This window comes from Miniopterus natalensis, chromosome 11, assembly GCF_054644295.1.
Source record: "Miniopterus natalensis isolate mMinNat1 chromosome 11, mMinNat1.hap1, whole genome shotgun sequence".
Classification (NCBI taxonomy): domain Eukaryota; kingdom Metazoa; phylum Chordata; class Mammalia; order Chiroptera; family Miniopteridae; genus Miniopterus; species Miniopterus natalensis.
Window position 1 is genome coordinate 61,924,562 of NC_142091.1, and position 20,466 is coordinate 61,945,027.

The 20,466-nt window shown below is 48.4% G+C and overlaps 1 protein-coding gene across 1 annotated transcript in view; it reads left to right on the forward strand.

Moving 5' to 3' along the window:
- Positions 1-20,466, forward strand: part of PRR5L (proline rich 5 like) — a 60,672-nt gene that overhangs the window by 24,426 nt on the left and 15,780 nt on the right. The window contains exons 4-5 of the mRNA XM_016206231.2: positions 5,200-5,248; positions 16,865-16,922. Coding sequence (XP_016061717.2) covers positions 5,200-5,248; positions 16,865-16,922 — 107 coding nt within the window. The remainder of the gene's footprint in view (positions 1-5,199; positions 5,249-16,864; positions 16,923-20,466) is intronic.

Sequence of the window (20,466 nt, forward strand, 5' to 3'; positions counted from 1 at the left end):
CCCCCCTTTTTTTTCTATTATGGCCCTTTTGGCTTCTGACTGAACTTCATGCCTTGCTTCCCTTGAGGGCTGGTCCCACTACGCGTTCCCTTCCCACTTGTCTCAGGTCTCTCCTTCCTTCCCCTCGTAGCTCAGTGGCTGCTGCTGCTGCTGGTGGGGAGCAGCAGAATTGTTTTCAATGAAACCTGGTGTGGGAGTCCAGTGTGTGAAATAGAGGAAGCCTGGATGTTGCTTCCATCACAGTCCCCTCAACCCTTTCCCCGAGCTCTGCCCCGATCGTCTTAATTCCACCTTTTATCGGGGTGGTCTGGCCCCTACTCTACGGCCCCCTTCGTGAGTTTCACCTGCGTCCTTAATGCAGGTTAACTGCTGGTCTGGCGATACTTTTAAAAAGATGCTGACAGGCAGGGGAATGGAGCTCTTAGAGGAGTACAGGCTCCGGGGTCAGATGTCCTGGGTGGAATCCTCGAAGCCAACAGCGGCCGAGCCTTGCCGTGTGCCAGGCTCTGCTCTAGGAACTAACCATTCTAGGATTAATTCCTTTAGCCCTGGGAACAATCCTGTGGAGTAGGTGTCTATTATCCCAAAGTTCCTGTTGAGGACACAGGCACAAGGGACTCAACCTGTGAAGCGAACCTGCACAGGTAGGTTATTGGTCACAGCGGCCGCGAAGCGAGCCCAGCTGTCCAGGTCCTTGCCCGCAGTGAGGCTCCTCTCTGTGGTGGCCTGGTCGCCAGCCCTCCTCACAACCTCTGAGGGGCTGTTTCCTTGGGTATAGAAAGTGGAGATGTTACTGCTACCTTACGGTTTTGTTTTAGGCTTAAATGAGGAAACACCTATACCTTGTTGACAATAGTGCCTGTGACTTAGAAAGTCAACTTTAACTGGGGGAAAAAGCCAGCCCCCGTCCTAGGAGCAATCTGGTTTTTATTTCTTATTTATTTATCTGTCTGCCTATCATCTATTTTTGCTCCAATAAGTCATTACTTTTCTGTTTCCCAGGAAAGGGTGGAAAGAGTAGAAGGAGGCTGCAGGATGCCAGGCCTCTGTGCCTGGGAGGAACATATGTCCTAGAATATCCTAGAATCGGGATTTTCATCTCTTTGCATCTAGGGAACCACAAACCACAGACTCTTCAATTCTGTTGTTTTCCCCCCGCTTCTCTTCCTTCTTATGCTCTCCAAGTTGAACTGGCTGACTCAGTGAGGACGGTGACAGGGCGAGTTGTCCCCCTGCGATTGTAAGTATGAGCATCTCTAATGCCTGGGCACTCTGACTCCCAGTTTTTGGAAAAGATGGTGCTCCTGAGAGAGTGGCCCTGATGGGAAGAAATCACTGTCGGAGCTCTGTGTCACCCTTTCCTTCCAGCATCTAGCACCATGTCTGACACAGCGCAGGCTTTCAGGAAAGGGTTATGATTCAGTGAATGAATCCCCAGGGTCCCAATTCTCAGTCACTCTTTCCTTTGTTGGAGGGAAGCCGCTGCCCAGTTCCCCCCAGAAGGGTGGTGCATCAAGTCAGGGGGGTGGAAAATCCCTCTTTCTCTCAGTTCGTCTAAGACCGGGGTAGAGTTTTTCAGAAGTGCCCTTTCCTAGTAAACCAAGTACAAGCAGAATAAACACAGGGTATAGAAATAGAAGGTGGATTTTGCATATGACTCAGCCCCGGCCCTTTCCCTCTCCTCGCCCCTTCTCTCTCTGAGTTAAGTTCTCCCGTTACCAGCCTGAGGGGGTTTGGGCTGGCAGGTTCTCAGGCCTGTGGGATTCTCTGACACTCCTAGGACAGCCTGCTTCCTGATATTGTGCCCTTGATGGGAACTCCCTCCCACAACTTCTTCTCGGCTTCAAGCCATGCACGTAAGCTTGGTGGCTGTTATTATTAATTGAAAAAAATTGTTTAATGGTTTTTGAATAGGATTGTGTTCCTAGGGTACAAAATTTTAAACCTATAAGGAGCTATACGGTGAAGAATCTCCCTTTCCGGTGCCCCAGAAACTCAGTTCCCATCCCCCCAAAGATAATATAACAATAGTTTATTGTTTAGTCTCCCGAGCTGCTTTATGCCCATATAAGGAATATTTGTGGAAAAGCAGCTGGGGATACCCTCACTTTATACATACAAGGTCCCTGAGCAGTGTGGTGTAGCATCTGCAAGCCAGTGCCTCCTGCTCCCGAGAGTCGAGTTCGCTGAGGCGTGTTGTTGCCGTCCCTAATTTCCAGCAAAAGCTCCAAACTTCTCTAATCTCTCACTTGGGGAGATGGAGAACAGGAGAAAAACCCAGTGCATTTATACATAATTTCAAAAATGCTGTGTGTGTGTGTTTAAAAATCAAGGTGCTAATTTCAGTGCTGAGGGCCTCCTGGAATGCAGATCATGACAGGAATTTGTTGGTGCTGTGTAAATAAAAATGTGCCTATTCCCCTTTTTGACAAGGTAGCATGTCGTACAGACTGCTGTGCATCTTGCGTCTTTCTTCTCACTTCATGTGACGTAGATCTTTTCATAGCATTCCTTAGAGCACGTCAAGGTCTTGAACTTGGGACTCGATAAGGGACAGATGCGTGGTTCTCTTGCCAAACCTAGTTTTAGCACTTCTTCCAGTTGCGTGGAATTCCGTTGTCCGAATGAACCGTATTTTTCTGGGAGCACTTCAGTGGTGCACATTTGTGTCGATTCCTGTGATTTGCTGCAGTGAAAACTCCACACACGTAGGCAGAGGCCTTGTCTAATTCAACGTGCTCGGGCAGAAATAAGACGGGGTTTTGTAAGGGACGGAGGAGCTTGCTGACTCGCCCAGCCAGGAGAGGAGAGCGCTGACTCGATTGGTCAGATAGGGTCGACTCTGTTCAGATAAGTCTGTCTGACGATACCTAGCGGGGAAGGTCTTGAACGTGGGACTTAATAAAGGACAAAATGTGTGGGTCTCTTGCCAAACCTGGTTTTCGTCCACTACGTCTAAAGTATATAAGGCAGACTCCCGCTCCTGAGCCTGGCCCCTTCTCAGTAAAGGACAAGGACTGCCCTTACCCGTGGGGTGAAAGCGCCTCAGTGTCCTGCTGCTTTGCTCACCCGCCACCACTCCCGCCTCCGGTGGGGCTGCTTCTAGCTTCAGTCCTCTTTGCTGAGCCCGTGTCTGGGCAGTTGTGTCGAGTTCACGCCTTAGCCTCCGCTCTGTTGTCAGCCGGTTTCTACCTCAAGCTTTGCCTTCTCGTGATGCTCTGCAGAATTCTGGCCTTGGCCGTGGCTGGCTGCAGCCCTGGCTGGACCAAAGGGGCGGTGCCTCCCCCTCACTGCAGGCTGGAGCCTTTTCCCCCTCCGTGAGAGGCAGGGGAGGAGACCCCTCGGGTTGCTGGAGAGCATCGTGAGACTCCCCAGTATCACTGTGAAATGTCCCTGGGCCCCAATCACCTGTGTCGTCACGTCCAGCCAGTTAACTATTGTTACACTTGGGTAGATGCCTCTTCTACCTGTTCCAGGAGGGTCTCCATAGTTCTTGACCTTGAAGCCCACCCTTCTGCTGACCTCTTCCTCTTGCCATTTTCCCTGAAGCGTCTTCTTGAGTACAGTGTTTTCCCAGCGCAGGTTCCTTGGGACACCCGTTCCGTATCATCTGGACTCAGAATCGTTAGTCCCTCAGCATCGTGAGTCCCTAAGATAAGCCGGGAAACTCTGTTCGAAGTAGTGTGTTAATAGGACTAGTTTCCCCGCCGTTGAGGCTGGGCTTCTCCTCTGGTTTGGAGACTTCCCAGTGGCCATGAAGACCTCGTTGGGAGGTGTTTCCCCTCGGAAGCAGCCGTCCTGCCTCTTCCTGTTCTACAGCTGTCTTCTGGGGCTGCCCACTGGGTTTCTGATTTTCATCAGAGAGACACCTCTAGCCTCTAAAAGCCCTGATGACCAAGCTTCTCGAGGCCCAGTAGCCTCTGTCGGACCAGCCCGTACCTGGGGAAACCCCTTGGTTGTGTTGATGGGGTGGCCTTCCAGGAGCTTGCCGTGAAATTGGATCTCAAAGTGCAGTATCCGCCACAGACACGTTTTCTGTGGTGGGAAAGGAAGGTGTTTTTCTTGCTCAGCACCTGTGTACAGCCCAGGCTCTTTCCGATAGAGAAGTTTAGATTGCGGGCGTCTCTTCTTCTGTCTCGATCCTGCTGGGTTTGTGTTCTGCACAGAATGATATCTCGCTGTAACTTCCTGTGTATCCTACACGTGGGAATGCGTTTTCAGGGAGGAATTAATACCCAGCAGGTGTTGTCAGAAGCATTTTGCTCCTTAATAACCAGGACTGGTGGGATGAGTAAAGAAATCATATGAAGTCATGAAGAGGGTCCTCCCAGGGAACTCACTGGAGTGGGAGCCAGTTATTCTTGTTTTTAGCTTCCTTACCTGGATCCAACTAAAGAAAGAGCAGTAGGGTGGGTCCCATGATTTGACAATCTCCAGCCTGTCACTGCAGCTCAGTAACTGTTTGCTACCTGGATACATAAACTCTATCCATGGTGGGGATGCATAAACTCCCCACCAGGGTCCCCTGTGAAGGACCGCCTCAGTCCCTCGGGAATAGGCGGAAAGACCACCCAGACCATGGCACCGAGGAGAATGCCTCCGCTGGATTTGGAGGAGAGCTGGGGCGGGGTTATGGGAAAAGATGTTGAATTTGTAGAAGGTCTGGGTTTGAATCTTAACTCCGCCACTGACTTACTTAGGGGACCTCTCTGAGCCTCCATTTCTTTATCTATACATGAGGGGTAATAATTGCCCCTCTCTCCACACACACGTGCTTTATAACCTTTGGTTGAAGAATGTATGAAAGATGCATTTTAGACCATAAAGCCTACAAATGTGGGGACTTACAAAATTGTGGTCTTTCTCTTCTTGGCGTTTTGTTTGTTTGTTTGCTCCTTCTGAAGCCAGGAGCCTTGGCCTGCCTCCACCAGCTCCGTTAGCTGGGACCTCCTGGAACTGCCTTTTTGAGAAGGTTGTTTTTGTGAGCTAAGAAGTGGGCCCCCTATAGGGTTTCCATCACCCCAGTTCCCTAATAACATTGGTGGAGTGGTATTATCAGGGCCGAGGAAAGTTCACCCTTTTGGGGCTCGGCCTGGGCCCCTGCCATTGGCCAGCATGCCATCATTGTCACCTGTCCGTGAACTGGACAGCGGGAGCTGTACCACTGAGGGCTGCTTGACCGTGTTTTTCTCTCCCCAGGCGGCTGCTGAAGAGTGAACTCGGATCCTTTATTACAGACTATTTCCAGGTAAGCGTGTGGGTCTGAGTGTCCGTCATTACTGTGCCTGTGGGATGTGTCCCTAAAGGGGTGGCCGATGCTGTATACCTGGGCATTCATTCAACATCCGAAATGAGCATCCCGAGTTCCTGCTGGGCACTGGGCACTGTAGTGCGGCGGCTGCCTGGGAGCACGGGGCAGGTATGGTCCCCGGTCTTCAGAAGGTCATAGTCTCAGGCACGGGCTCCTGGGCTTTTTAGTCTCAGGACCCCTTTATGCTCAAAACTTTTAACTTACTTGGATTCTGTCTATCTGTCTTCACCATATTAGGGACTAAACCTCAGAAACTTTACAATATGCTTTAATTCACTTAAATAATAAAGTTATTAAATATTGGCCCTGGTTGTTGTTGCTCAGTGGTTAGAGCATTCGTCTGTGCATTGAAGGGTCACGGGTTTGAGTCCCAGTCAAGGGCACATACCTGGGTTGCAGGTTCGATCCCCAGCCCCAGTTGGGGTGTGTGTGGGGGGAGGCAACCAATTGATGTTTCTCTCTCACATCGATGTTTCTCTCTCTCTCTGTCTTTCTCTCTCTCTCTCTCCCACCCTCTCTCTCCCCCTTCTCCCTCTTTTCCTCCCTTCCACTGTCTCTAAAAAATCAATGGAAAAAATATCCTCAGATGAGGATTAACATAACTCTCAGAATAAAAAAATAGTTAGGAGAGTGGCCTTGTTTGATGTGTTTGCAAATCTTCCCCATCTGGCTTCTGAGAAGGTAGCCAGACCCTCATATCTTTTTCCCATTCAACCTGCTGTGATACTGCATGTCGTGGCTCTGGAGAACTCCACAGGATACTCACGGAGGGTGCAAGGTAGATAACAGCCTGGTGATGTTAAGGAAGTAGTTTTGAGCATGTGGAAAGGTCTGAGGGATCCCCCAGGGCACCCCAAACCACACTTTGAAAACTGCTTCTCTCATGACATTCCCCCCCACCCCTATGTATGGCATCTAATTGGGTTAATTATAGGTACCCTTTAGCCAAGTTATTTGTTGTTGTCTATTTTGTTAAAGACAGACTTGTATCAGATGATCTAACGTTTCTCCTGCCTGAACACTATTGTTACGGGGCAAATGAGTTCAAGGTTTCATTAGAGGATGGTTTCTAATCCCCTGACACAGCTCCCTTCCTGATTTAACCCACAGGCCATGGGGGGAGGCTGTGGGGAGGTGTGTAATGCCTGAATGAAGTCAGAGTGCCCGCCTATTGGCTGAGTGGTCTTGGGAAAGCTGCTTCACTGCTCTGTACCTCAGTTTCCTCATCTGTAAAATGGGAATAAAAATATGATCTACCTTATAGGTCATTGTATGGTTTATATGAAATAACACATGTAAAGCACTTAACAGTTGGTGTGTGGGGGGCAGAGTAGGAAGGTTGTTAAGAGCATGGCCCTCAGAGTTAGGCTTCCTGGGTTCAACACCCACCGTACACCATTAGCCACTTACTCGCTGTGTGACCTTGAGCGAGTTGCTTTACGTCTCTTTGTTTTAGTTTCCTGTTCTGTAAAAACAGGGATCATAGGACCTAACCTTATAGAGTTGTTGTAAGGACTAAATAAATTGTTATTTGTAAAGTGCTTAGAACAGTGACTAGCACTGAGTAAGACAATGATAAGTATAAGTATTCATTAAACTTTTATATATTCATATTTGTTATTCTGAAGTGTCACCCACCTCTTTTAATGAGAAGGTGACAGAAAAATACATAACATCTTGGTTTCAGGTTGGTGAGGCTATTCTGTGTCTGAGGAGAACCTACTTCTAAGACAGTTTTAAGAGATTTTAGGTTTTAAAAACGGCATAGGCATCCTTTTGTTTATTTTTTCTTTTTACGAGTCAGGAAGCTTAAACTTTCATGTGTATTTTAAGAGAACGACAAATGTCAGTTGTTTCACACACACACAGTGGAAAATGGCTGCTGTAAATGTGGACAAAGCGAGACCCTACCGAAGCCTGTAATTCAGCTGGGTCAGACGTCTCCGCTGCTTGAAAGGAAGCTCCTGCCCTGGGAAAGACCAACGTAAAGATTAAGAAAGAGATAATTAGTCACAAATGTGAATAATTTCAGTTGACCTTGACTCAAAGGTCGGTGTTGTCCTTACTCCCTTCTTTCGCCGCCTCTAATGATTGTTTTTTAAATCCAGCTACGGAGAAGTGGTCTTTTAATCCGTCTTGGAGAAGCCTGCTGGCCCAGCAGCCTTCCTCGCTGACATTTAAAATAGACAGGGTTTGGTGTGGTTTCAATTGAGTTTTAAATGTCAGTCGTCTTTTGGCATTGGGGGCTACCCTCAGGACAGGTGAGGAAGGGCATTTGGGTGGGGACTTGTTTATCTGAGGAGGCCCTGAGGTTTTCGGGGAGGTTAATGCTGCTTGCAAAGTATGCCAGACACTTCACAGCTAATAGCCACATGTCATTTTCTACTGAGAGCTTAATCAGAGAAACCACTGAGTGAATATTGAGTCTCTGGGGGTGTGAGATGGGACCTGGTTTTTACAGTTTTGACTCTGGGGTTTTCCTTAGCTTTAGGTGCTAGACTGGAAAGAAGTCTATCCTAGACACTGTGTATTTAAATGTAGGTTTTAAGTCTCATGTGGGTGCAGAGCCTTTTTTATTTTTATTTTTTAATTTTAAAAAAAAGATTCTCACCTGATACGCTTTCATTGATTTTAGAGAGAGAGGAAGGGAGAGGGAGAGAAAAAGGGAGAAACATTGATGTGAGTGAGAGAGAAACATCAATTGATTGCCTCCTGTACTTGCCCAAAACGGTGATCTAACCCTCAACCTTGGTATGTACCCTGACCAGGAGTTGAACCCACAACCTTTGGGTACACAGGACGACTCTCCAACCAACTGAGCCACACTGGCCAGGGCGAGCCTTTTCTATTTTTAAATGCGTTCGGTCCTCTAGTTTTTAGAAAGTCCCTGGTACATAGTAGATGCTCAGTAAATCTTGGGGAGGCGGAGAGAGGGGGTATGTCCACCACAGATATGTAAGGCATTTTAGGCGGTACATGCAATGGCATTAAATAACATACACAGTGTTGTCAGAAAGTGTTTCCCTTCCTTATTTTCTTTCAGTGCTTCTGGTTGTGCCATGGAGAGTCTTGGTTTGTGCCACTATCACACACTTCTAGCCTGGGTGACCTCCTTTGTTTAAGGAAGAGAGAGCAGGCCTCCAACCTGGGGTCTTTAGCTGGGGACACTGTCTGATTAGGATTTGATAACACCCGTTTGTTTGAGTTGGGTTGATCATTGAGTCACATTCTGTTTAAGACGCATGATGTCACTATTACTTCCTTTTTAAACATTAACGCTCTTAAAAAGTGGGTTGATTTTATAAAATTTTCATACAAAGAATAACAGTGTAGGTGGCCCTGGCTGTGGCCAAACTGTGGTGGTGGTTCAGGAGAGACAGGTTCAGAAAGGCCCATGCTAGGCGCTGCTCGACAGTGGGCTGGTTCCAAAGCCATGCGAAGGACTGTCCTTGTGAGCAGGAACATCCAGGAGGGAGGCTCACAGAGGCCAGCCGCACGAGGTTCAGCCAGCAGATGTAGTTGCAAGAAGAGAAGTCAGATGGGCTCTAAAGAGGGGGAGGAGGGAGGAAGGCCTGGGGACAGGTGAGGAGCGGAATCCAGCAGGAGACAGGTAAGACCCCGAAGCTGCAGATGGATGTGGCTGTTGGGGGAAGTCATGAACGGCTGCTTGGCACCAGGCTTCTCAGAGTGGAAGACAATCAGAGGGTCTCCTCCTGGCCATTTGCCTTCAGCAGCCAGTCCGTCTCCTCCCAGACCCCGAACCCGGTATCACCCACCTCTTGTAAAGCCGTCTCGGTGGCCCTGCTTTTGAAGGTGAGCACGTTTAAGTTGCAGCTTTTTTTTTTTTTTTTAAATATATCTTTATTGATTTCAGAGAGAGAAAGGGAGAGGGAGAGAGAGAGAGAGAGAGAAGCATCACTGATGAGAGTCATTGATCGGCTGCCTCCTGCGCCCACAGGAATCTCTGACATCTCCAGGGTTGGTTTTTCTTTTTCCTCTGTTTTGAATTGCACCCGGAAGGAAAATTGGGGTTTCTAAGAGGAACTCTGTGTACTAGCGACAGCTCTGAGGGATCGTTGGTTCAGTATAACATTGGAAATGATGATATGAAATGCTCTGCATTTTTCTGTCGCCTGACTAGGTACCTCTGTGGTTCGGGCGGTGGGGATGGGAGGTTTGCACTTTTTGTCTTTCTGCCTCTGCTGGCTGCGCTATGTTTGTTAAAACCTTTTCGCTGGGCCCAGAAAGTTCAATTTCTTTTGGTTAGAACTAGTTGTACTTGATACAGAAACTCAGTCTCTAGTCAGTGGCTGTGCACAAGATACCACTTAGGAGAGAAAATTAGTCACCGCAATTGCCAGTAGGTCGTGGGGCCTGGTGGTGTTTGATATAAACATTTCTGTTTTCGGCTCATATCTGCTTGAGTTCCATAAAACCAGTTTCCCCTTAGCTCATTATGACCAGAGAAGGTTCATTATGCTTGTGGCACATGGCAGAAAGCCAGAGGAGGAGATCCAGCGTCCCGGTCACCGTGGAGTTGGAAATTGAAGACAGTGTGGAGGCAGGGATGCCTCCACCTGGGTAACACACAGCATCGTGCTAACTGAAGACCTGAATGGGCGGTGAAGGCCTAGAAACAGGCCCAGAATGAATGTATTTTGTAGGGACAAAGATGGGACTTGGAGGAATCCACAGAAAGTTGGGGAGAGGGATGATGAAGAGAGGGGGACATTTTTTGGGTGATTTTTCAAACCCACCTTGAATAGAGGGGAAAAGTCTCAGCTCCTCTTTGATCAATCTGGGAAGGCTTCTAAAATGAGTGGAATTCCCAAAATGGAAAAAGAGATTACTAGGTGGATAGAGGGTAGTGAGGGACAGTTCGCATATACTCTGCTTTGAAGGTAAAATTGGGGCCAGTATACAGAAGGGCTTTGAACAACTGGAGCTGGGCTCCAGAGAGAAGACAAGAGAGGGAGATGGCGATGGCTTAGGTGAGGTCATTAGAGGTCGCATTTTGGATTTGGCCAGTACTTGGAGGAAAGGCATTGTGGAGTTTGTAACCACTGGGGTCGCCACCCCGAGGAGAGAGAACGGGGTGGCACCAGTCTGAGGGCTGCGAAAAGGACCCCTGGATGTTTCAGGCGACTGTCTGGGCTGCTGCCCGCCAGCCAGCGGTTACCTTTCAGCAGCTTTCTTCTACTTAATCTCCCTGGCAATTATGTGAATTTTATGCAATTATTTGAATATTTTTATTATACTCTTCTCAAATTTTATGAAGATAAATGGAAAAATGAATCTTGAAATTGACCACCGTAGGGCTTAATATAATTGAGATGACGATGAAAATCAATAGGCTTGCTGAAACGGCGGATCTTGCGCCTCATTGGACTTAGGTTATTGCACATTCAGTTGTTACAGAAGGAACATGTAGGTACGAAATGCCCAGCATACATCCCCCAAAGACGAGCTTTGAATACAAGGTTAATTAGGGAATTTACAGTCCTTTGTCGCTTTATGGGAACAGAACGCCTCCTTCGATCCTGTAAGCGTCTTGTTCCACATGACTACTTGTTTTCAGGAGCCCATTATGTATGAAATTGGGTGACTTCCTATAGACCAGGCAAGGAGTCCAGGAGCCAGCTTTAGGGTGCTTGGGGCCGGGGGCGGGAGGGAGTCGGGTGGGAGGCAGGATAGACACTGGCAACGTGGCATTCAAATAAGTAGGACTGTTCAGCAATTCAGCGGCCATGAGGCGTAAGGCCTGAGTTGGACGGGCTGAGAAATACTGGTTAGGCGTGCCAACTTCCTCCCAGGATGCTTAAGATCTGTAAGGAGGACAGATGTAATAATAGTAACAACAGCTAACACTTTCAAGATTTATATGCCGGGCAGTGTTCTTAGTTGGTGGTTCTCAAAGTGCTTGTTGCTTGGGCCAGCATCTTCGGCATCACCTGAGAACGTGTTGGAAAAGCAAATTCTCAGGCTCCAACCCAGACTCACTCAGAAACTATGGAGTTGGGATCCAGCAGTCTGTTTTCACAAATCTGCCATGATTCTGACGGGCACACAAGTCTGAGAGCTGCTCCAAGCATCTTTCCTGAGCTGTCATTTATTCCTCCTGACAGCCCATGGGGAAGATTTTGTTGTTAGCAGTTTGCAGATACTGCAGCTGCAGCTCAGAGAAGGGAGGTTATCCAAGATCACGCAGCTAGTAAAAGGTAGAGCAAAAATCAAACCCGGGCCACCTGGCCAGAGATGAAAAGAATTTGGGTCATACTTTAAATGTTAAAATACTCTTAAGACATCCCCTAAAAAACTCCAGAGAAGAGAAATTTCAGTGTTTGTGTTTTTTTTTGGGGGGGGGGAGAGGTGTTGTTCAGCAAAACAGACATGGACTGTTTTCCTGTTTCCTTGTAAAATAACTTTTTAAAAAGCCCCCATTCACCTTTTAATCACCACTGACAGGGTGCTGGATGCCGAATGAAGAATTAGCATTTGTACCAGGTTTTTAATCTGCATTCTCCACCTGGGGATTTCTCTCTGGTCCCATCACACCCACATACCTCTCCCTCTCCCCGAACCAATTTATTAGGGACTCTCTGGGCCTGGGGGTGAATTGTGCTTATAAGACTTTTTGTGGCTTATCTAGAAAGGCATCAGAGTTCACAGGAAACGTAAGCATCCTTGGAGATGCTGGCGGTATTTCAAAGTCACAGAGGGGAAAAAAGGAGAAGGCCTGTGATTTTCATCACTGGCTGGGTGCCAACCACAGGAACTTTCGTAGACATTGATGTCCCTGGAAACGTGCCTGGACTGGAATTGTTGGTTAATACAACTTCTCGGTAGGTGGAGTGACACACTGCTAGATTCCTCTGGGCTAGGAAAGAATGTCTTATTTGGGAATAGGCTCCACCTAGGAACTAGGTATTCACCTTGTTAGACATCAGCTCTGGGTACTGGAGATGAAAGCCCCAGAGAATACTTTTGGAGACGTGCAAATTGGGAAGCTGGTAGCGGCAGAAATGACCCAGCTGGATGGAAGCTTTGTAGGGGAACCCAGTTACATGGCTGGAGATGGCCAAGCCTGCTGCCCCCAATGTCTGTGAACCTGAAATGGACCTCTTCTACTTTCCCCTGTGGGCAGGGACCTAAGAAACTTCTCCAATTGACAGGGCAGGAGAGTGGGATGGCTAAAAGCACCGGCCCTTCTGCCGGGTAGATCTGGATTCCAATTCTTGCTAGAACACTAATTGGCTGTGTGACTGCAGGCAAGTTATTTAACCTCTCTGAGCCTCAGTTTTCTTAGCAGTAATCTAGGTGTAATCCTGGTACCTCCTTCAAAAGGTTGATGTGGTTACTAGATGAGATGCCGTATGTTAAGGGCTTGATACATACTGAGCAGTCTACAGATGATGGCTATTCGTACGTTAGTATTTTTTATTATCATAGCTAAAGTAAACCAGAGGAATATACTGGCAGGGGGAACGTGGGCTTTGGATTCAGACCAACCGAGATGCAAATTCCAGTCTCACATGTGCAAGTTGCTTCTCTGAGCCTCAGTGTCTTCATCTGCAAATGGGGATAGGATTGTGACTAAGGTAAATGAGGTATACATGAACAGGGTGTACCACAAGGGCTGACAAAGAGTAAAAACCAATAAACAACTCTGGCATTTTTCCGAATATTATCACGCAGGGCTAGCAGCCTCAGCACTTACAGAATTCCCACTGTGTGGAAAGTTCTTTCTCCTGGGAAGATGGGGGTAGCCTCACTCTCCCTGCCCCCTAGCCCCGTGGTTCCCCGTTTTCCTGAGTCCCTGTGGCCCCCTGTGGAGGTGGAGGTGCCTGCTTGACTAGAGGGGCACTGTTGACAGCCCCCCCCCTCCTGCCCACCCTCTGGGATTACCAATCCCCTGCAGACTGGGTGGTTTCGGATGCCTTTCCCCAGACATCTTTGTTGTTCACATTCTTCCTAGCTGCACCTCATTTTTTGTGGGCAGCCCATTTCTTGATGCCTTAAAAAAATACATATGTCAGCTGTGTTTCATTTCCGGGCTTGTCCGCCACTTCATTAAAGTGCTGTGTATTCCACATCTAAGTTCATTGATGGGGCGGGGGTGCCTTAAGTGGCAACGGGCCTGGTTCCAAGTCCCAAATCATTTCCTAGGTGGCTGCTACTTAATGAAACCGTTTTTTGGCTTGAAGCCTTCAGGCTCGGGTAGTGGGGGGTGGGTGCCGTGGGGCAAGGAGTGGGACAAGAGAAAAGCTGGTTCCTCTCCAGCTCCATTGCCCCCCACCCCATCCCCATCCTCAGCCCCAGCCCCGCTGCCCCCCAGCCCCAGCCCCGCTGCCACAGCAAACATCACCCAGCGCCTTCCAGAGCTGGCATTTGTCAGGGGCGGGGAATATGAGAGGTGAGGTCGGCGAGAACAGACACTTAAAAAGACAAACAGCGCAGACAGCTGCCCGAATCGCGGCTGGTTTTCTTTTCTTCTTCCTTTTTTTTAGGTCCCAGCAGCCTTTAGCCCCACCCATGACCAGTTGGCGTGTCCCTTTGTGAAGTGACCAGCAGACAGGCTTCATACTTGCCAGGGCCCAGTGCAAAATGAAAATGTGGCTGTTTCCCATGGGCCTGTGAATGGGTAACCCCCAAGAGATTGTCACCTCCGCACTCTGGGCCCAGAGATCAGGGGGTCCAGAGGCCCCTGCTGAGTCACCAGCACATGTGTCAGGGTCCTGTTGCCTGTCGAGGCCTGGGAGGGTGGCACCAACCCCGCCTCTCCCTGCCCCGGTGCCTGGACCCCCACCACACGTCCCTGTCACCATCTCAGGGGTAGGATGACTGACAGTGATGGGGCCAGGCTCCAGGAAGCAGGTGCCTAAAAGCCCCTTCTGGGGAGGTGGTAGAAGGCAGGTCCACTGAGGCCCCAGGTCCCCAGTGTGTGCTCCATTGCCCCATCAGACTTCACTTACAAAACACAAAGTCAGAGGTAAAAATACTAAGAAGTGTAGATGGCAGCTGCAGAACCTTGAACCCCAAGCAGGTTCAGTGTGCAGAGCCCGTTGGGGCACAGGGGCCTGGTGGCTGCAGATTCCCAGGAGAGAAGGTTATTGGCTCGGTTGGAGACCAGGTGGGGCGGGGGCAGGAGCAGGCCAGTCCGCTAAGCGGGAGGTTGCAGGTGTAGTCAAGGCTTTGAGCGTGCGCGACGGGGCAGGGCAGGCTCCCCTGGGCAGGCGGCGGGGCTGTGCTGGGCTGACCCAAAAAGTCCTCTGGTCGCCTGTGCTCCTAGCCTCAGCTTATTCAACTGTCAAATAACAGAATCTGCAAACTCCCAGCAGTCTGAGCATTTTCAAGATGTGTTTGGTCGGTCCGGGCGTGGCTCAGCGGTTGAGCATTGACCTAGGATCCAGGCGATCGGGGTTCGATTCCCGGTCAGGGCACATGCCCGGATTGCGGGCTCGATCAATGACTCTCTCATCATTGATGTTTCTATATGTCTTTCCCTCTCCCTTCCTCTCTCTGAAATCAATAAAGATATATTTAAAAAAAAAAAAGAAGAAAAAAAGATGTGTTTGGAAGGTGCTCGAGCTCCCTGGAAAATGGCTCCATACAACTATCATCAAAACCACGTGAGACCATTGGATTTGACTACAGGACTGGGGAGAGCGGGGAAAAACTAGATGATTTTTGAGGCTCTTTTTAACCCCAAGGCTACAGAATTTTCATGCTGTGTATCATGAGAATTTTCAAAAGAATATTTTCTTTTCCATTCCTCTACAATATACAAATACCTTCTTTTCCTTGAAAAAAAAAAATTCTCCCCCTAATGTCTTCTTGATGGGGAAAGAACTAGAAAGAAAGGAAGGAGAACCTAGGCCATATTTTAAAATTTATTACTTTTACAATGTAATTTTTTATCACGTGAAGAAAACGTCAGCAGACTGAAAGGCTCTATGTTGCTCAGTCTAAATTTGGTGCTGTGGTGTTTTCTTGCTTTCCCACCCAGAAGCTGCTGGAATTCATTTGCTTGGCTGGAAGGTGGAGAACACAGTTAGGGTTTTACCTCAATTAACTGTCCATTCCGTAATGTTTTGTAAAGGAATTCTTTGTCATCACTTCGATTTTAGGGTTTCATCTACCTTCTTGAAACTAACTGGTGACCAGTTTTTAAAATTAGGCCGCGTCTTGTGAATTTTAGTAGGACCTATAAAATTTGGTTTATGTATATTAGTCACAAATGAGACAGTACCTTTGATAAAACGTTTCAGTGTTTTTGATGGAGGCCTATTTATTACAGGCTCTCTTTACTTCCCGCTCCTTGTGTGAAGATAGTTGGGCTAAGAGAGCAGCTATTATCACTACCCACCACTGATTACTGAGGACATAAAATGCCGTTGTGTGGTGTGTGTGTATGTGTGTGTGTGTGTGTTTGTAATGATTATTCTTATTAGAGCTTTATGAAATGGTATAATGCCATTTTACAGATGAAGAATTCAGGACTCAGGGAAATTAAGTCCAGGATCACACAGCTAGAGTGTAGCCGAGCTGGGACTTGAACCCCTGTCGGATGCACAGTCCTTTCCTCTCTGCCATCCATGCACTCATCAGCTCTGTAACAGGGCTTTTTGTAGAGGAGAATACTAAGCCATGCATTAAGTTAGGTTGTAGGCTACATGTCATCTTGGGCCTCCCACCCTCTAAGCATAGGCCTTGGATAATCTAGTGATGTGAGGTGAGTGGCGAGGCTCCAGCCCACTCTTGCTCTCTGAGCTTCTGCGACTTGCAGAGAGGCTGCTCTGGGACTTGCGGGACCGGCTGTAGCCTTTTGAGGAGAGGAAGGGGTTGGGGGGGCAGCTTTTTCTGGAAGGCAGCAAAGCAACGTGGAAAGAACAGTTCCTGGGCCCAGGAGGACAGTGCTGTCTCCTGTGGGCAAGTGTTCACTGTGAGCACCAGCAAGATAAGAGAATGTCCCCAACCTGATAGGATGATCAGGGGGGTTAGAATTCAACGAGATGAAGAATATGAACCCTCTGGCTTACACAGAATGTTCAGCTATTAGTTGCAGTTGCAAAAGGATTAAGTCTCACTCTCTCCTTCCATGACTTTCCCATGCACACTCCTGACAGACACATACACTTCTGCTCAAGATTTTGCATGCAGTCTCCTTCATGACGGCGTGAGAAACCCTAAATTTATCTTTTAAGGAATATTCTTTCTGCACAGTTTCCCGGTGCCTTCACGTTCTCTTTCCTGAGTTTAGATCCAGGGCTCGAAGGACACCGGGTGTCAGTGTCCGTGCACAGAACCCGGCCAGGCTTGTGGGGTGCCTCTCCTGTGGCTGGCGGGATGGCGGGGGGTGGGGTGGCTCTTGTCTCATTCTTTGGCGGCGGGATGCCTCAGTGTCTCCTCCTGAAGCCTCGGCCTTCCAAGAGGACAAAAGGCTTCTTAAACTTGGAGGCCCGATGAGCTCACAAGTGCCCACCCGCTGGAGGTGGGAGAGGCCTGGCAGGCTGCAGAGGCGCTCAACTCGCGTGTTTTGTTCTCTTTTGGCAGAACCAGCTTCTTGCAAAAGGACTGTTGTTTGTGGAGGAGAAGATTAAGCTGTGCGAAGGCAAGTACAAGGCTGCCCCCGTGCAGCGGGGTCCCTGTGACTCAGCCTTTGATGTTCGGACAGCTGACGGGCTTCTGTCTGAAGGTGACAGGCTCCAAGCGAGTGAGTCCCCGGCCGCCGCCTCTCCAGCTGGGCGGCAACGTTTCGCTGTGAGCCGGCCACCGGCGGTGCAGCCAGAACTGTGTGTAGCGAAAGGAAGGGGAACTGGGTGGTCTCTTCGGGGACCGCACTGAAGGGGTTTTTCCACGGGATGTGTGCTGGTGGCCTCCTTTGGTGGGTGAGCTATGCTGTATGGATCCTGTCACGCTGTTCTCTCTCGGCGGACCCAGGCTGTTTCCTAGTGGCCTCTGTCCTATTTCCTGTGGTCCTATGTGACTGGGGGCCTGTCCATCAGGGAAACTTAGGCTAAGCGGATACCCACGGAAGGGGGTATCGTTTGATAGGCAAAGGCAAACTTCTTGGCTTTAGAAGATTTTTAGAGCCCGGTTGACAAGACAGAATGGAATTGGAAGGTGGGTCCAAAGGCAGGAATCGACTCCGCCGGGGACTCTTGTCAGCTCCCATCTGTGTGGATCCTGATCTCAGCTGCCCCCTACTTTTTGGATGACTTTTGGCAAATTTTTAGTTTCCCTGAACCTTGTTTTTTATTACATTTAAAACGATACAACGAGGGTAGGGGCTGTAGAGAGGATAAAGTACACATCGCAGCACATAGTAGGTATGCACACTGGTTCCTTTTTTTTCTTCTCCCCCTACTCTAGCCTGAGACCTCTGTCTGTAGGACAGACTGACTGCTAGACCCAGACATCAGGCATTAGATCATCCCTTTTTTTTCCCATTCCCTGGAGAAGAGACTGGTGTCTAGGGAAGTAGCTCCTAGAAAGACAAAGTAAGAAGGAAAATGCGGAGCTGACAGTGGAAAGTCAGATGTCCGGCACACAGTAGGTGCTCACCAAACCTTTTAAAGAACAGAGGTTAGAAATTGACCTCTGTCCATTTGAGAGTTATCTCAATCTGTAGCCTGGTTTCCTTTCAGTGCATCTATGTGAAGACTCTTCCTTATAAATACCCGCTAACCCAAGGCCTTGTTTATAAGTGACTTGCTTTGACAAGAACTTAGTGGGCCTTTTGCATTTTGGTGGCAGGCTAGTTAGTATACATGTGTGGAAGGTGGCGGCCTAGGAAAGAGAGGAAAGAGAAGCGTGGTCTCTTGCCACATTCTTTGTAAGTCATTTGGGAGTTATTACATGCTCCTGTAAATATGGAAAAATACCAGCTTTATAAAAAAAATGCTGAGCAAAACCAAAGATCTGATTGCCCTTAAAAAGGGAAGTTGAGTGTCTCTCGCCCAAGTGACACTCAACAGATACATTCAGAGTGAAACCTCAAAAGTGGAGCTAGATGGGTAAACAGAGGTCACCCAGGGTTCTGTGCCCAGCCCCAGAGTGTGGCCAGAGAGCTCCGGGCCAGGGCCTTCTCTCTGCCACCCTCTAGCCCTGGAGTCTGGGTGTCAGGGTCCTTTCTGCACAGTGAAGGGGCCTGAGGGGAACCTTTAAGGGTTTTTTGTATCTTCAGCCAGAATGTCTCTACTTTATTTTATGTATGACGACTCCAAGAGAGATTTTGTTTGGTAAAAGGATTCTCTTGCTATAAAATGTAGTTTGGAAAGGACTGATAGGACCCATCCTGTCCCTGAACACACTTCTCTTTATTAATCTATTTGCTTAGCTACGTCCACCCCGCCTCATGGCTGCAGAAGGGCAGAAGCAGCTCCTGCCCAAGTGTCAATCTCTTGTGGGATGTGCCACGTGACTCTCAGCCATCTGTTCCAGGGCTTTAGGGATCTTGACTTTGAAGAAGTTTCTTGTACCTACTCTCTGTACCTCTGGTGATCCAAACTCTCAGGATACATTAGAGGAAGGTTTTCTAAGAGAGTCATCTAGAACCTTCCATCTAAACCCCCTTCATCTTTGCTGGGACTAAGTCCTTGACTTGGGGGCTGTTTCTGGAGGCAACGTCACCTCCTTCCCTCCCCGGGGCTACCCTGTGTCTATCTGATGTTCTTTTCTGTACGTGTTCCAAATCTTCCATTACTCTTTGAAGTTTGCAGCCAGCAGTTAGGCCCAGGACGGGTGCCTTCCTGCTGCTGGGCTGAAGGATGACCTCGCGTGCCGATGAGCCTTCCTTCTCAGCGGTGAAAGGGACTAGGTGGGCTCTGGCACTGACCTGCAGGATTCTCCTCCCTCCCTTCAGGGCAGGAGGGCCTCTGCTTGTCTTTGTAACCGAAGGCCTGGAATAGGGGCTCTCAATAAAGGAGCTGGAGCAGCCTCTTCTCCCTTGAGGTTGGGGTTCATCTTGGTTTTAGGTACAAGGATGACCTCACGTTTCAGATGGTCCTTTTGAACATCCCTGACTCCTCCCTGCAGAGAACTAGCATAGCCTTCATTTGAAAGGAGGATGCTGACTGATTGATTCAAACATTTATTGATTATCTAGGTACTTTCCTAGGTGCTGGGGAAACAGTTGTGAACAAAACCATCATAAGATTACAGGCCCTTGTAGAGACACAACCTGATAGTAGAGACAGATATTAATCAAATCATCACTTAAATATAAATCTGCAACCAAGACAAGTACTAAGAATACTGTCCTTTCCATAGTGGGGGGATTTGACCACTTTCCTTTGGACGTGATGTTGGAGCTGAAACTACCAAGATCAACATGTAGGTTAGGCAAAGAGAGGAGGGAAAGAACAGTCTGGGCAAAGGGACTAGCATATGCAAAGGCCCTGCGGCACGAAGGGACATGGTGAGTGTGAGGGGCTGAAGTAAAATCCACATAATGAGGGCCAAAAGGCTGAGGGCGATATGGAAGAGCAAAGACACAGAAGGAAGCAGACTCTCCCTGCCAGGTTGCTCACATTATGGAGCTTTTCTTTAAGCAAAGGAGAGTATTGGAGCTGACCATTGAGTCCTGTTCTGTCCTGTCCCATATGTCCCCCTTCCACTTACCAACCCTAGCATCTGCAAAAAACAACAAAAAAACCCTACACACATAATACTTACCATTCGTTCATTCATTCATTCATTCATTCATTCATTCATTCATTCATTCAAAGATTTCTAGAAGTTGCTTTATTGATGTGTCTGGTATCATGCTAAGCACTAGAAATATCTGCGCTCACTCCCGTTCTAGTGGAGACAGAGAAGCAAAATAAGGGATTCCAACCAAGTGTAGTTAGTGCTGTGAGAGGAAAAGTAGAGGGTGCTTTAGGTTTGCATCTCCCCAGTACACCTCACTCCGACCTTCCTAGATCTGCATGTCTTTAGCCCTGCTAGCTACTAGTCATGCCCTTGTTCTGTTCTCTCTCCCAGCCACTGCTTTTTATCGTCCATTGAATTAATAGACGGAAGATGCTAAAGGAAGCTTTCTGTATCAGTTTAGTGGAACTGGCAGTGTTTTGCCAAACTCGGCTGTCGGTGTGTAATCTTGGCTGACCCAGTTTCTGTGCCTCGGATGCGCAAAGACAGTGCCCAATCGGCTC